Raw genomic sequence first — 16,896 nt, 5'->3', positions numbered from 1 at the left:
TTACTTTAATGTTATTGTTTGAATATCTACAGACTCTCACACTTCCATTTTCTATGTCAGACTCACCCCTCTAGATCCTCTGTTTGTAGGAGTGCCTTCAACTGTTTACTGGTCGTTGTAGTGTGAGATTGACAGAGTCGTCCAACTGCATCCACAATGTCTGTTGACTTTGTATCTTCATCTGGAAAAATATGCAATTTTTTTTTTTAATAAAATTTAGTCAGACTTTGAAAGATGAATTAGCTTAATTTCTCTGAATTAATTATATAATTGTATCATTTACCTTTAGCTTTATTAACAAACCATCACAGCATGTCAGAAGTGTGCCAATGATACTCCATTATACATATTATACATATGTATGGAAAATTAAGTGTTTTCAGGTAATATGCCATTACCACAAGGACTGTTTCACTTAAGGGTATCAAGGGCAATAACACCTTTATAACTTATAACATGAGCAATTGAAGAACAGCATAGGTCAATTGATTAATTTGTGTTACTCAACCTACCCTACCCTTAGTACGATTATTATAAAGGGCTGTATTAAAGCCTCTCAACATTTGCACCAAATGTGATAGTCTAACCACACAAGGACATGAATGTCAAATATCAGTACTCTAGTACTCCAGCATAATCATAAAGTAATGTGTTAAATGCTTTCAACACTTGCACCAAAAACTTAAAGTTTTTGTCAATATTAAATATTATGGTGCTAATATTTCCTGGTGTCTTAAAACTAATCTAGGTATTTGGTAAATTTCAACTAACATCTCAATGTAAACATTCTGTAATAAACACACCTAATCATTTGTGTAATATATTTGCCAAGTAATTATTTTGTGCTTTATTCAATGACTGTAAATATAATAGCAAAATCAAATCTCTCACAAATATTACCACCTACGAATGAATATTAACAACTGTGACAGTTACAATACAGTAAGTTTCTAAATATAAATAGGTTACCTATTAGGTTTGAGTACAAGATTCGAAATATCAACATAGGTTTGGATATAAGTTTCTTACCTAAACCTAGAAGTGTCTTGAGAGTGTTGAGTATGTTGTGTACTTCACCAAGCTTTGTGTAGATCTCATTCATTCTGGGGAACACTCCAGACACAGATGGAACATCAAACAATGTCTGAAAATGTTGAACGATATTCTCCAGGACTGGCCTAGATGGACGTTCCTTACCATCCTAATAAACAAGATGAGGTGAAATATGTTATCTCCAAAGTAAAACAGCACATACCCCTATCAGACAGATAATCCATTTATCAAATGTCAATTAACAATTCAGACATCCCAAACTGAGATGTATACATTGACAAGTTAACTTCTGAATTATCGATTATTTATATGATATTTGTCCATTTTCTAGGACAAAACAATAGTTAGGACTGAGTCTCACAATCAATCAATTGTATGTTGTGTTTGAAAAGTTGAAATGACCATAGATTTTTGCCTCCATGATATGATGGCACTGATTTGAGAATAACTCCGGACACTTGTCCAAGTGTTGTCCTTACCTTTTCTATGGTGATGCCATCATCATACACTAGTTTATCTACAGCAGAGATGATCCTTGGTACTGAGGCTGTACCTGCTAGCCTGATCTTCAGCCAAGGAGCAATTCTTTCTCCTAGCTTGTTCAAAGATATTTGTAACTCCTGGAAGAGAGCATCAACACCCAGCATTAACAGACAGTACTGGTCACTTACAGGTATACAGGAACACATCAACAGAGGACACCCATTACAACTGTTACAGGTGAGTTCTCAGTACCACTGTCAAACTAGAACTGTAAGCCAATGGCTGACTAATGCCGTCCCCCCCCCCCTCTCCCCCCACTGCTCTGTTGTTTGCAAAATGAAGTTTTATTATAGTACTGACCCTATTTTGAATTTTTACAAATTGACGATGAATTTTGCATGCATATGTAAACGCCAAAGTCTTCAAATGAAACTAGAACTGTCGCCAGGATGGCTGACTAATACCCCCGCAATCTGCATGAGTCAATGGTGAATTGGAACTGTTAATTAGAGGCTAACTAAGATAACCCAGTAATGTAGTGACCAGTTGCCATAGCAACCATAATTTTGAGAAAAAGAAAGTGGCATGCACATCTACACATGGTCCTCTATATTTGTGTGAAGTTTCATTGAAATCGGCCCTTCGGTTTAGGAGGAGTTGTCCGGATAATCTTTAAGTTATGGTTCTTATCAGAAAACCAGTTTATAGTGACTAGTTGCCATAGCAACCATAATTTTGAGGAAAAGAAAAAGGCATGCACTTCTACACATGGTCCTCTATATTTGTGTGAAGTTTCATTGGATTTGGCCCTTCAGTTTAGGAGGAGTTGTCCGGACAAACTTAAAGTTATGGTTCTTATCAGAAAACCTGTTTATAGTGACCAGTTGCCATAGCAACCATAATTTTGAGGAAAAAGAAAGTGGCATGCACATCTACACATGGTCCTCATTAGTGAAATTTATGATGTCAGTCATAACAACACATGTACAAAACAATATCTTACTTTCCTGTTATGATTATATGTATAGGTAAGTCCATGGGAAAGCCGATGAGATCAGGAAATGATCAGGCCTCGATTGTGTTGCCATGGTGATAATTTTGCAAACATCTCATGTGTCAAATTACATGCTTTGTTTACTTACAACATTTGACAAAAGATGAATGAAATTAGCCAAATGACCGAGAAGTTATAGCTCTTTATCGGAAAACCTGTTTATCGTGACCGGTTACCATAGCAACCATACTTTTGAGAAAAAAAAGTTGCATGCACATTATGTGTGTAAAGTTTTATTGACATTGGCCCATCGGCTTCGGAGGAGTTGTGCAAACAAAATTGTTCTACGGAAAACCTGTTTAAAGTGACCAGTTACCATAGCAACCATAATTTTGAGGGGAAAAAAGTTGCATGCACATCTACACATGGTTCTTTATATTTGTGTGAAGTTTCATCGAAATTGGCCCAGTGGTTTAGGAGGAGTTGTCCGGACAAATTTTTCTACGGACAGATGGACAGATGACAGACAGGCTGATTCCAGTATACCCCTCCTTAACTTTGTTTCAGGATGGTATAATAATTTGATCTTATGACCATACTGACATACCGGTATCCTCCGTATATAGGATAAGAGGCTATAAAGATGGAGTTAAATGTTTAAACACCAAATATATTCTGAAAGATAAGTAATATAAAGTCTATGGATGTGTATGTGCAAAAAATTGGAAAATAATTAAATAAAGGACCCTATATTATGTAAAACAGCATAGAGGCTACAAATAATAGTAATCATTTAACATAATTTATGAAATGATAGCAACTATAGTTTGTATTATCATGCCAGAGGAAGTTTCAGTATTTGTGGACGAGTCTACAGACATCCTGATTCCAGTAATCCTGTTTGTGGACAAACCCATCAATCAGTATCTTACTCCTATCCAGCTCCATTGATTCAAGTCTTTCTAGTTTCCTATCACCAGGTCTTGTTATTCACGCTCTCTAAACAATTCACTCCACTCTCCCTCCCCACCGCCCCAACCCCCACCCCAACAATCTCACCCTAGCCAGTGATTTTACTTTAAAATTCCCTTCCAAAGATTTCCATACCCTTTTTCCTTCTAAACTTCTTGTTAATAAATTCATACTTGTCATACCTCGAGTCCCTCCTGGTCCTGTTTCCATCCTTCAAGTGTGGACATATTCTCTTGAAGGCGTTTCTCAGACAATACATTCTTGCGGCGTGATGGACTTGTTGACCTCCGTCCCTCTCTTTCCTTCTGATCCTGAGACAATATCCTCCACACAGCGACAGAACTATTAACAGAATATAACAGTGTATAATGCTTTATAGTGACATAGTGACGTAATGTTAGTAATTATTATACCTTCAATCAGTTTAAATGTGACTTAACAATTTACTGTAATCAAAAACAATGTTTCAGAAAATTTAAATAATAAAAACTTAAATTCACAAATTATCAAATAAATCTTAATTGCCTAATATCAAATTGACTGTTGGGCACAAAATATAACTGACATAAAATTGACAATTGATATAATGGACCAAAGATAATGAAAAAATCCAACCAAACCTGATGGATGGTCACGCTAAAAGTTATATGCCTCTGTCTATTTATTTGCAGGGACTTAAAAAATGTATGATATGGAATGTGACGTTGAAAATTTAATATTTTGTTGACAGGTAAGTCTGACCTGTTCATATCTCTGTGCTGTGTCAATCTCATCACGAAGTTTCTGTATACATGGGAGGACCTGTTGTAAGTCGTCAGCCTCCAACTCACAGGTGATGTCCTGATAACATATCAAACATTAGTATTCAGCTAAAAACCTTTTAGTCAACTGGTCCAAGTCTTATACAATTGTTCATCAAATAAAATTATCAACTATGGATACAGAGGTAATGTCAATTTATCAATTTATTTATATTATTTTATCTTAATATCAATAAATATAACTTCATGAATATGAATGACATCTATTGTTAAATCTATCAGAAGTATTTTCATTACTATGGTATTGGTGGCTAAACAATATACTGCTCTTAAAATTTGATGCCAAAAACATAACTTCATGTACAGAAATACCAAGCCTTACATGTAAATTAAAAAGATGGGCAAAAATTGAGAGCAGATCTGATAAAATAGAAAGTACCGAATACAGACAAGGGAAATAACTCTTTCAAAATCGTTGCGTCAAAATGCCCCTAAGGTAAACAATTTATTGTACACATAACAAGTTTCAAAGAGACTGAAAGTGGAGAGAAGACGGAAATACTATGAGCTTTAACAGTCACCATCTCATATTGATAATTATAAAAAAATGTTGATATTACATTTCTACATCCTTTATGATTGTGTGAAATTTAATCAAAATCCTTCAAGGAAGGAAGCTACTAGAGCACAACGAAAGGAATAGTAATGGTGACATTGACCTTGACCGAACGACCCTGAAACTGGAACTTGTCTGAGATATTATGGTCCTTTGTTATTGTGTGAAAATTGATCGAAATCTCTCAAGGTATGAAGCTGACAGAGTGCCGAAAATAGAAAAGATGACCTTGACTTTGACCAAAAACTATGAAACTTGAAGTTGTCAAGAGATATTATGGTTCCTTATCATTTTGTGAAGTTTAATCAAAATCTCTCCAGGACAAGATATTTATTTTGCAAGAGGTCAGGTGTGTGATATAATAGTGTACATACACTATGTTTGTACTTATACTTTAATAAAATAATCAACATCATACATAAAACGTTGACTTTATTATAGGTGCTACGTTTGACCTTTAACCTAGCTAGAGTGCTAACAACCAAAGTCTTTTCGGTTATATGGAACTCGGTAAAATTTTATTGTGTAAATATGAACAAAATTTGTCGTAGCTGTGATTGACGAGATATCTTTACACAAACTTTTTTTTGATAGTGGTAAAATGACCTTTGTTTTTAACTTTGAATAATGACCACCAAAACCGAATCAGGTATAGAATTTGAAAGTGTCGTATTATGGTGTGGATATGAACTACATTTTTTAAATCTGTCCAGGTCATGAGTATCTTGTACACAAGCATGTCATGATCTCAAGCATCCACCGAGTAAGAGAACACTATAATTATATTACCTTGAGGTAGTTTCGACAGATGTCAAGAGGTAGATATTCAACATCCTCCATCTTTGTGCTATAAGACTTCTTCAAGCGGTAGGGATCCTTAGATGGCTTTTCTCCGGGTACACTGAAGAATCATAAGAGAGGCGTAAGTAAGAGTGTCATAATCAAATATTACCTAATACATATTTGTCCTCAAAAGAGCCCCTCCCCTAGTGTTAAAGTGAAGTATTAAAAGTTTAGGGAAGGCTTATCTATGAACCACTTTTAGCTTATCACTATTGATGACTCTGCAAAAATTACATTAGTCTTATTTGTGGTCTGGGGCTTACGAATGTATTTGCAGATAAATACATTAACATATTATCTGTGCCTATTTTGAACACTGTATACTTCCTATTGCTACCTTTCTTGTTATTAAACCACTTTGATTAATAAGCTGGTAAGCCTAGAAATCTTTCTTTCAATGAATGTTTTACCATTTTATATTAGCCACAGAAAAAGGCCAGCACAAATTTTTGATCTTTTGAACTTGTCAAAGCAAGTCAAATTTTCTTTTTTTTTTTCAAATTTTATCTATTGTATGATACCATGTGTAAGATACCAGACAGACTAGCATACAAAAGGTGAGCATCTTATAGCACTAAGTTTGACTTAACATTAAATATTCTGACACCTTAAAGTTAAGTATAATCCAGGCAAAAAAATTGTTCAATATAAATCAAAAGGATGAAACACATACAAAATTAATTATCATTTTTACATATTTTTTTCACCACAAATTGAAGAACTCGTATTAATGCAACATCCTTGTACTATTTCTATATGAATGGTGTAAGCCTACAAAAAATATCAACCTTAATAATATGATAGCTTGGATATTGATGTTGATGCTCATGACAGAGGTAATCAAATAGGTCTTCCATATTAAAGTGCAGAAGAGCTAAACATGACATGTACTGTAACACTACAACACTACTCTACTGTAATATTGTGACAAACCTGATGCTGTGGATAGCCAACACTTTCTCTAGCTTCTTTATTCTCAGCTGTGCCACACGGTAATCTCCAACTTCTGGCCTTTTTAATCATACAGAAAAAAGTGGTTATTTCATAAAATTCAGTGCATGGACGTCTTCAGAACAAAATTTGAGGTTATGGTACCAATACCAAAATGTAGGACTGGGACGATACACTGATGCATCGGTGAATCGCGGTACACTTCAACATGATACAAGTATCGATCCAAAGAAGCAAATTACGATACGGTATCGATCCGCTATATTTTTGTGAAATACAAAAAGCATTGCTTCATATTATCATTTGAAATCCATTAAACAAAGCTTTTAAAGTAAAATAATTGTAAACAAACACCGAAAGATCGAAAATTCTGAAAGTGAAAGTACTTGCGAGTCTCGTTTCCGGGAATGGAGCACTATGTTAGGAAGTGTTTGATTGGTCGTTTCACGATGACTGTTTCATGGTTAGCCAATCAAATAGTAGATTACAAAACCATTGCTAGACTAAATGTGTTTATAAATGGACGACTGGGATGAGTTAGTTTCGCCGCAAGGCACAAAATCAGCCTGTTTATAAAAACAAAGATGGCAGTGGCATCAGGAAGACTGACAAAACAAAAACCATATGCAAGGTATGCAAGGCAGTTCTGAATCTGTGACAATATAGAGCTCCATGTATTACATCATGTATTACATATTAGTTAATGTTTTATTTTTCAAGTCCAGATATGTTGAAATTTTCTTTTATTCTACTAGTCAAGATGCAATGCATTTTTATGTTTCCTCAGTTCACTAGTCAATTCATGCAATACTCAAATGATTGAGCCTATGACAAGAGGTTGAAAGTACTGTTTAAAATGGTTTTGTTACTTGTCGAACTTTGTGTTTAACAAATAAATAAAATCTGAGAAAAAATCACACATTGAAGTTGTTCATTGCTTTGACAATACCATAAATAAAGTATCGTGATACGTATCGGATCGTAGGTGAGGTATCGTGATACGTATCGGATCGTGCAATCACTGTATCGTCCCAGCCCTACCAAAATGTCTGGCAATCTTTTATAATTTAAAATCTGAACAAAATGAACAATGAACATGTTATGTCTGGTATCAACTTGAAGTGAAGTTAAATGAAGAATCAAAGCTACTTTATGTCCGGCTGTTTGGTATTTAAATCCCCCCCCCCCCCCCCCCCAAGCAAAAAATATTACCTGGTGATTTCGAGTAAAAACAAAGAACAAAGATACAAAACAGATTGAAGAAAAATCAGATTAATTTTTTTTTATTCTGGCTATGACTATAAGCCTTTTGAAAAATATCTTAAATTTTAATGTGTCCTAATAAACAAACACTGACAGTGTGACTCTGGCCATGTAACCAAATCTGTAATGGACACAAGCTCAAAGGTTCATTTGTAAATAATTTATTTTCCATTGTTTGTATGCAGAATGTGGCTTTCTGATTGTTTGAGATTATTTTTTCATACCACTATGAAAAAAAATCTGATAATGGCGTGAAAAATGTGACGTCACAATACGACAATTGATGTTGTGTATTGATTTGAGAAAAAGAATACCATATAAAACCAGTAAAATTGTACATAAAACATATTTTAAATTAGAAAATTATTTTCAAAAATTAATTATAAGCGTTGATGTCAATTATTTTTTAGTTTCATAGGGTTATGAAAAAAACCTTAATTTTTTTCATACCCTGATGAAACTAAAAAAAATTGACATCAATGCTTAAATGATATATATTTACGTACAATGTACAGGTGAAATTAAGATCTACCAAAATTTCACTCAATTCAGGGCTATACCTCCATACATAGAAGAGTCCTATTAACTGTTCCATTTTTAAACGATGAGACTTTTTTTAACCTTTACCAATAACAATTGCTTACCATTTCCAAAATAAGGATATCAAATACATTGAACAGTTCAGTCTGTGAATGACCAGCATCATATAGTATGTAAGTTTATACCTTGACCCTAGGTCTAGTTTTGCCAATTCTTTTTCATCCTCCATCTTCTTTATCTTTTTGTTTGCATCCTTCAGCTGCTTCTCATAGGACTTAAAATACAACAAAACACAAAAGATAGAATAATGTCTCTTTCTATTGAATTGTAGCATTGAACAATGATAGTTCATCACACATAATTTATACAACAAAACTCATTTTAATGTGACTGACTAGAAACAAATAATATTTTCAAAATTTACTCCAATCACTTTTTTTCTCTCGAATATTTACACAAAATCAAAACCACAAGTGCTACAACTGCTGAATATAAAACCATTAAAAAGCTGAAAAAAAACATCAAAAACTTATTTAAAATAAAATATCTTTACTTATCCTATTTTAATGGGTACCATGAGTAAGTCACATCAGACTCTTTAGATGAAGAGTGAGTAAGTTACATCTTTAGATGGAGAGTGAGTAAGTTACATCTTAAGATTGAGAGTGAGTAAGTTACATCTTTAGATTGAGAGTGAGTAAGTTACGTCTTTAGATGGAGAGTGAGTAAGTTACATCTTTAGATGGAGAGTGAGTAAGTTACATCTTTAGATTGAGAGTGAGTAAGTTACATCTTTAGATGGAGAGTGAGTAAGTTACATCTTTAGATTGAGAGTGAGTAAGTTACATCTTTAGATGGAGAGTGAGTTACATCTTTAGATTGAGAGTGAATAAGTTACATCTTTAGATTGAGAGTGAGTAAGTTACATCTTTAGATTGAGAGTGAGTAAGTTACATCTTTAGATGGAGAGTGAGTAAGTTACATCTTTAGATGGAGAATAAGTTACATCTTTAGAATAATGGATTATGAGTATATTTCATAATTTACATAATGAGATGGAAAGTGAGCATGTTACCTCTAGAATAAAATCCAGTTTTTATTAAATGATACCTTTATAAGAGCTTTCAGATTCTGTGAGGTTCCTGATGTGAGTGACTGGAAAGGATTCTCATCCTCTGACTCTTGTGGGGCCATACTAACTCCAGATCTGTAAAATATCACATATCTAAATTGTCAAGCCTTTAGAGCAGATGCTATTGAGGTAAGCTATATGTCCTTAAACAAATCTTAGTCATACAAAATAATACTTAGTCGTCCAAGACTGAAGTTGTCTGTCGTCATATTACCGGGTAAGTTGATGGATAAACATACTAGATGTATTTACTCTAAAACTTTTGTGTCTCTACTTGTCAATGAAATTATATTTGCATTGTTCATATTAATGACAAAATGAATTAAGAAGTTTATACCAATAATATTCCAGAGATGACAACCAAATGTACCAACTATCTACAATGCTCATACGTAAATTTAAAGTTGAATGTGATTTAAATTAGATTTATAAATACAGTGATAATTTTCATATGATCTTCGGTGGTACATATAAAATGAACTTTTCTGATCTTTTGCAATATCAGCAACAATGACAAGGTTTCTTGTATGCTTACACCACATTATCCATATAAATTATATACATTAAATATTATTTGTATAAAATAACGAATGTCATACTTATTAGTTATACTTTTACATAGAATTAAAGACCAAGTACAGTATACATATTTACATGTATCCTATGGTGTATACATGTAGTTCTATGGCAATACAAGGGGTGTGAATACATGGTACATGGTATATGGTATATAATATAAATGGTATACTGTCATATCTTTATAAGAATACAGAATATATACATTGATAATCAAATGACCATGACTCACCTGTAAAAGTCCAGCTCTTTTTGAAGTCCCTGAATCTGCTGCTCATAGGAATCTATGACATCTAAGAGTCTAACACACAAAAATAAGTATTAAATAGTGAAGAGCATACGGAAATAATTCATAAACAGACTGATAACATACGGAAATAATTCATAAACAGACTGATAACATACGGAAATAAGTATTAAATAGTAAAGAGCATACGGAAATAATTCATAAACAGACTGATAACATACGGAAATAAGTATTAAATAGTAAAGAGCATACGGAAATAATTCATAAACAGACTGATAACATACAGATATAATTCATAAACAGACTGATAACATACAGATATAATTCATAAACAGACTGATAACACACAGGAATAATTCATAAACAGACTGATAACACACAGATATAATTCATAAACAGACTGATAACATACAGATATAATTCATAAACAGACTGATAACATACAGATATAATTCATAAACAGACTGATAACACACAGATATAATTCATAAACAGACTGATAACATACAGATATAATTCATAAACAGACTGATAACATACAGATATAATTCATAAACAGACTGATAACATACAGATATAATTCATAAACAGACTGATAACACACAGATATAATTCATAAACAGACTGATAACATACAGATATAATTCATAAACAGACTGATAACACACAGGAATAATTCATAAACAGACTGATAACATACAGATATAATTCATAAACAGACTGATAACATACGGAAATAATTCATAAACAGACTGATAACATACAGATATAATTCATAAACAGACTGATAACATACAGATATAATTCATAAACAGACTGATAACATACAGATATAATTCATAAACAGACTGATAACACACAAGAATAATTCATAAACAGACTGATAACACACAGGAATAAGTATTAAATAGTGAAGAGCATATGGAAATAATTCATAAACAGACTGAAAACATACAGATATAATTCATAAACAGACTGATAACACACAGGAATAATTCATAAACAGACTGATAACACACAGGAATAAGTATTAAATAGTGAAGAGCATATGGAAATAATTCATAAACAGACTGAAAACACACAGAAATAAGTATTAAATAGTGAAGAGCATACGAAAATAATTCATAAACAGACTGATAACATACAGATATAATTCATAAACAGACTGATAACACACAGGAATAATTCATAAACAGACTGATAACACACAGGAATAATTCATAAACAGACTGATAACACACAGGAATAATTCATAAACAGACTGATAACACACAGGAATAATTCATAAACAGACTGATAACACACAGGAATAATTCATAAATACATTATTTTATTGTAGTCTATATCAATAACTGTCAATTTTATATATTTACATCTCTCTCTTCTTCAGCTTACTAAACTCTGACTGCAGTAAAATAAATAAGCACACGATTCGGTAGTATAATCATGATGTCCTCTCTTTGTAATATTACCGGAATGTCAACTAGACGGTGCCATTTTTTAAGGACCGATGAACGTGATTTTAGAATTATCTCCTGTTACTCAATGATCTCTGTACACAAAGCTAACATCAAGTGAGCATTATGTCAAAAACTAAACTGAAAATTGTGGAAATGGGTGCCTATTTAATTTCTCCACGAGGTAGGCTTAACAACAAATGGCTAAAATCTACAGCTCATATAAATTTGTGTCAATACAAGCTGTGCTTGACGACCATAGTTAATCCGAGACGGAAATAAGGGATTGTGAATTAAACAAAATTGTTGAGTTTTTTCCATTAATTTTGTTAACAATACTGGTGTCTTTACGTAGATTCACTGAAACTATATTATCTTACCAACCATGACTGCTGTAGGTACCAACGGCACAACACATCCGAACTTTAATTTTCTTCGTACAGTATTTCAACGCTTTGTTTGATGTAAATATATGTTTTGAATGGTATGAACACAATGGGATACAGAAATATTCAATATATAGCGTGTTAGTGCTATATAGAAAATGTCTGTATCCCATCACATTCATACCACCGTAAACTCAATAAAAACTGAGTTCAATCCATATGTAGCAGGCCAGGTTTTAATTGTAAATACTGTACATATAGTTGTATGGTCGCCTTCTAGCTTCCGGCTAGGGGGAATTTCCCTTTAGCTCAGTCTGTAGAGCGGCGGACCAGTAAGCCGAGGGTCGCGGGTTCGATCCCGGCTGACTGCACACTACTACTCCTTGAACTTTTACACATATATACATGATCACTATAGAAAACTCTGCCACTTTACTTGTCATCCATGGTGTTGTGAGCCCGAGATGTCCTTTTTTTGAACTCCTGGAATATTTGTGATTGCCTGCTGGTCCTTTTGTCCTCCTGTTAATCATAAACGAGACACCTCTAGGACATACCTATATCTCACACAGGAACCAGAAAATCTACATTTGTGTTTTATGATGTACATGTATCAACAAAGAAAATCAAAACAGTGAGTGGGTATTCAAATCACTTGGTATTACCATACTAAACATATAAACTAAATCTGCAAATGGATCAATATGAGATACATATATAAGCCAACTGGGCACATTCATCTTCACACACATAATCACTACAAGATATAATTTTCTCTGAATAGGTATATGTGTATAGTCATAATACTATTTCAACAAACATATCACTAATTCTCTATCTTCATACAAAGTTAAGTGACTGATATAATTATTTATTGTTTTTAGTTTCTATTACCTCCTCTGCCATGCGCTGCATTTTTTGTTTGAGGCGTTCTATCTCTCTTTCTTGAGTCTGACACTTATGTTGCAAATGTTTACATTTAGCATGAATAGCATTCTTGGTATTTAGCATTTTTTCTTCCTCGTCAACATAAAATGATGACTTCATGTCTTCATCTTGTTCCAGCTCCTGTGATAGAATGATGAATCGTATCTCAATACAGGGCAAATTTTTTATCATAATATCACTAAATAGATCATTATATGAAAGTTTGATAACTGGATTCTTTATCATGATGTTGACTCAGATTGAACTGAAGATTTTGAAAAGTGAAAGTACAGTGCAATTAAATCATAATGAAAAAATCTACAGTGCAATTATATCATAATGAATAAAACTGATGTTCAGGATAGCTCTTGATATGTTAGACTTTTGATTTTATTTGTGATCTGATCCGCAAAAAAAAAAAAATTATGGAAATCATTTTGATCATGGACCAAAATAAATGCTATTAAAGGGGAATAACTCAGTATTATGACATTGTTCAGTACTGCAAATGAAAATCTAACTTTCGTTTTAATTGTACCATCATCATATATGACACATCTAGTTAAGTGAGCTTTAGTCTTTTACTTACTTGTACTCTAGTCCTTGAACTCTCCAACAGAATTTTTAACTCTTTCATTCGACTGTGGTATTTCTCTGCTAAAGATGTCTGCTTTTCTACATCATCCCTGGAGTAGTAGATTTATAACTGAACTTTGTTGTTGGGGGTAAGAATATCTTTATAATTCAGTTTATATATACAGTATGAACTGGAATAAAATACTTTTATTAGCTTATCATAAGTACTGATTGAAACATACTTCAGTCTGTTGTTCAATTTCGGAGCTAATTCTATTAGCTGAACTGTACATTTTATCTCTTACAACAATTTGGAAACAAGTTAAATTAAATTCCATCAATCACTCTTGTTGGCCCTGATGGAAGCTTGTGAGTGATCTTTCTCTGGGAAGAGACAGTAATAGTTGTTCCTCTGGTTGAGACTTGTAATAGTCAAGACTGAAATTGTTGTTTTGAGGTCTATATATGACACATAAAATATGATGTTTCGGGTCAAGACATAAAATGTTTACCATTTAGGGTGTCACTTGCAAAAAAACAATAGACTTAGATATCAGATGTATTAGATGTTTGGGGTAGAGACTTACAAGTATTTGATGCTTGGTACATGTACAAATACTTGATGTTTAATTTAAGTCTTTATTTCATTAACAATGATTATAGCCTGGAGGCTAATAGATGATTTCCTCAACATAAACCAAAACAATACAATATGTAAATGACAAAATATGACACAGATACATATGTATGACCCATATCACTTGATGTTTGGAGACTTGCAATTTTTTTGATTTTTGATATAAATACTTCATGTTTTGGATAGAAATTCATAAATATCTGATGTTTGGGGTAGAGACTTAACACCTAATTTTTGGAATAGATACTAAATGAGTAAATGTACAAGGTTTTCATGATAGAGACTTACTTTAGCTTGTTGTTGGTAAGAATAAGGTCCTGGATAAGTGTTTGTCTATGGTCACAGTCCCCCATCAGTGATGTTATATTTTCACGCACTACTTTACTCATTTGTGTATCCAAACTGATTGTTCTTCCTGGAAAAAACATACATATATATATATATATATATATACTATCAACATTGTCTGAAAATACAGTTACACATCTTGTACAAGAGGTCCAATAGGTCTTTATTCATTATGCAGGTTGTGACATTTGCTCCCTAAAATTTTCTAAAATCTACCATTATTGAATTTTTGATCTGACAATCTCAAACCAAGTCCTTTGTGGTATTTTGAGTGACAGAAAAAAAATTGATGAAGCTATTCAAGATATCAGTAAAGTGTTATGAATATATTTGTATTGGCAATATCTACTGTAGTGCTATGCCATGATTACTATGAAATATCTGATATCATTCTACTGCTAAAATTAGAGAATCTAGAAAAAGATTTGATTGGTTCAAAAAGCAATTTACTGTACTTGTTCTAAATGTTCTAGAAAAAAATATTTACTTACAAATAGTTTTTTTTTTTTTTTTTATTTAGTACCTTGTTTTAAACAAAAACAAAACAAAAAGAAAATTGGAAAATGTCTGTAAGACATCAATACCCCCACTGCCACTTTGACACCCTGAAACACAGTTTGGTGGGGATTGCATCAACAGTTTCCGAGATTTAACTGATTAGCAAGTTACATTGCATCGGGATGGGACAGGACGGGTTAGACATGGGTAACACTATATGCCCCCCTCCCCCACATTTCATGGCAGGGCATAAAGAGATGCATGGTTTTCAGTTCAAGAAGCCCTACAGTATAATATATACTGACCTGCTAGTAGTGTGACATCAGCTGGATGCAGCAGCTTTATCCCAGGTAGGCCACTCTGTTTGAGTTTTCTATTCAGTTCTACCCACTCTTCAACTTCATTCTGTAACATATCAAAGACAAGTAGCAAAATCATAACATTTTATAGTTACAACTCTGTATACCAATGGATGGAACAACTTCTACAGATGAGAATTCAAATTTTGCAGATATGAAGTTAAGATGTTTACAACAAACTAGATGATATGGAAACCATCTCTAAGGACCACGCCGTTGCATATCTCCATGACCTTATTAAGAAACCTAAAAGTTTGTTGAATTCTGTCAAACAGTTTTGAAGGCTACATGTAAGTTACAGATTGTACAAAGTGGGACAATATTGAAGACGGCCCCGGATGACGACGGCTGATAGTGATCTTGACACAGCAATATGGCAAGACTTAGGCTAATTATGTATTTATAAGTTTCATCTGGACCTGACACCATGTCTGGTGTACGGCCAGAGTGCATTTCTTATATAGATTTAATCAAGAAATCTAAGCATATTATTCCAAAAAATGTATAAATAAATAAATTTAATGCAAGAATAATTTTTTCTACATATCATAATATGTAGACTGTACAGAAACAGATGTTTTTGTTTTTTTTCCTTTTCTCTCCATCATGCTGATTGGGCAATTGTGGCAACTGTGACCTACATAGTTTGCAATATGGCACTGAATCAGTGTGAAATTTTGACCAGCGTAAAGCAAGGGTCTATATACATGGATTGAATAGAATGTCACTGATATGGGACTAAATGCATAGGTGTTTTGGGGTAAGTAAATATCACATTTATCCATATGTGTAAGGTAGGTGTTATGTGTCATGCCCAATTTTATTCTATCTGCAACAAAATCTAAGCAATACGACTAACCAAACATATAATAGTGTGCTCTGGTCCTAACACCAGACATTATGTCAGTTCTATGTTCCGTGTTTAATATCTTCCAACATTGTTGGAGTAGGCGAAAGGAAACTCTGGCTAGGCAAGACTTATAACCGATTGCAAATTTTGTTCCTGATAGTGATCAACAGCATTAAATGAATCTGGAAAGCTAGTATAGTATGTCTCCACTAGCTGGACTTGCAAGTCTCCTGCTCTACTGGTCAAACTAAAGGCATTTTGCCCCTCACACAAAGCTAGAAGGAATGTACACTAGCTAAATTTCTAGTTACCTTGGCCACAATAGGTTTTATATTTTTGAAGGGGTACCTGATTAAAAGATGTTCTTTTTTTTGGGGGGGGGGGGGCTTCAAAATATGAACATGTACAATAATTAAAAAGAAAGGAA

At 33.2% G+C, this 16,896-nt stretch overlaps 1 protein-coding gene across 1 annotated transcript in view; it reads right to left on the bottom strand.

Moving 5' to 3' along the window:
- LOC117321191 (centrosomal protein of 70 kDa-like) overlaps positions 1-16,896 on the bottom strand; it is a 28,062-nt gene that overhangs the window by 10,465 nt on the left and 701 nt on the right. Inside the window, 16 exon segments of the mRNA XM_033875661.1 lie at positions 67-181; positions 1,030-1,201; positions 1,533-1,673; positions 3,685-3,819; positions 3,821-3,844; positions 4,244-4,342; positions 5,669-5,780; positions 6,656-6,733; positions 8,662-8,750; positions 9,587-9,683; positions 10,417-10,485; positions 12,711-12,796; positions 13,169-13,342; positions 13,791-13,887; positions 14,703-14,829; positions 15,566-15,665. Coding sequence (XP_033731552.1) covers positions 67-181; positions 1,030-1,201; positions 1,533-1,673; positions 3,685-3,819; positions 3,821-3,844; positions 4,244-4,342; positions 5,669-5,780; positions 6,656-6,733; positions 8,662-8,750; positions 9,587-9,683; positions 10,417-10,485; positions 12,711-12,796; positions 13,169-13,342; positions 13,791-13,887; positions 14,703-14,829; positions 15,566-15,665 — 1,715 coding nt within the window.

This window comes from Pecten maximus, chromosome 2, assembly GCF_902652985.1.
Source record: "Pecten maximus chromosome 2, xPecMax1.1, whole genome shotgun sequence".
In the NCBI taxonomy this organism is placed as follows: domain Eukaryota; kingdom Metazoa; phylum Mollusca; class Bivalvia; order Pectinida; family Pectinidae; genus Pecten; species Pecten maximus.
The sequence above is the reverse complement of the archived record's forward strand: the minus strand, read 5'-3'. Positions and strand labels throughout refer to the sequence as shown.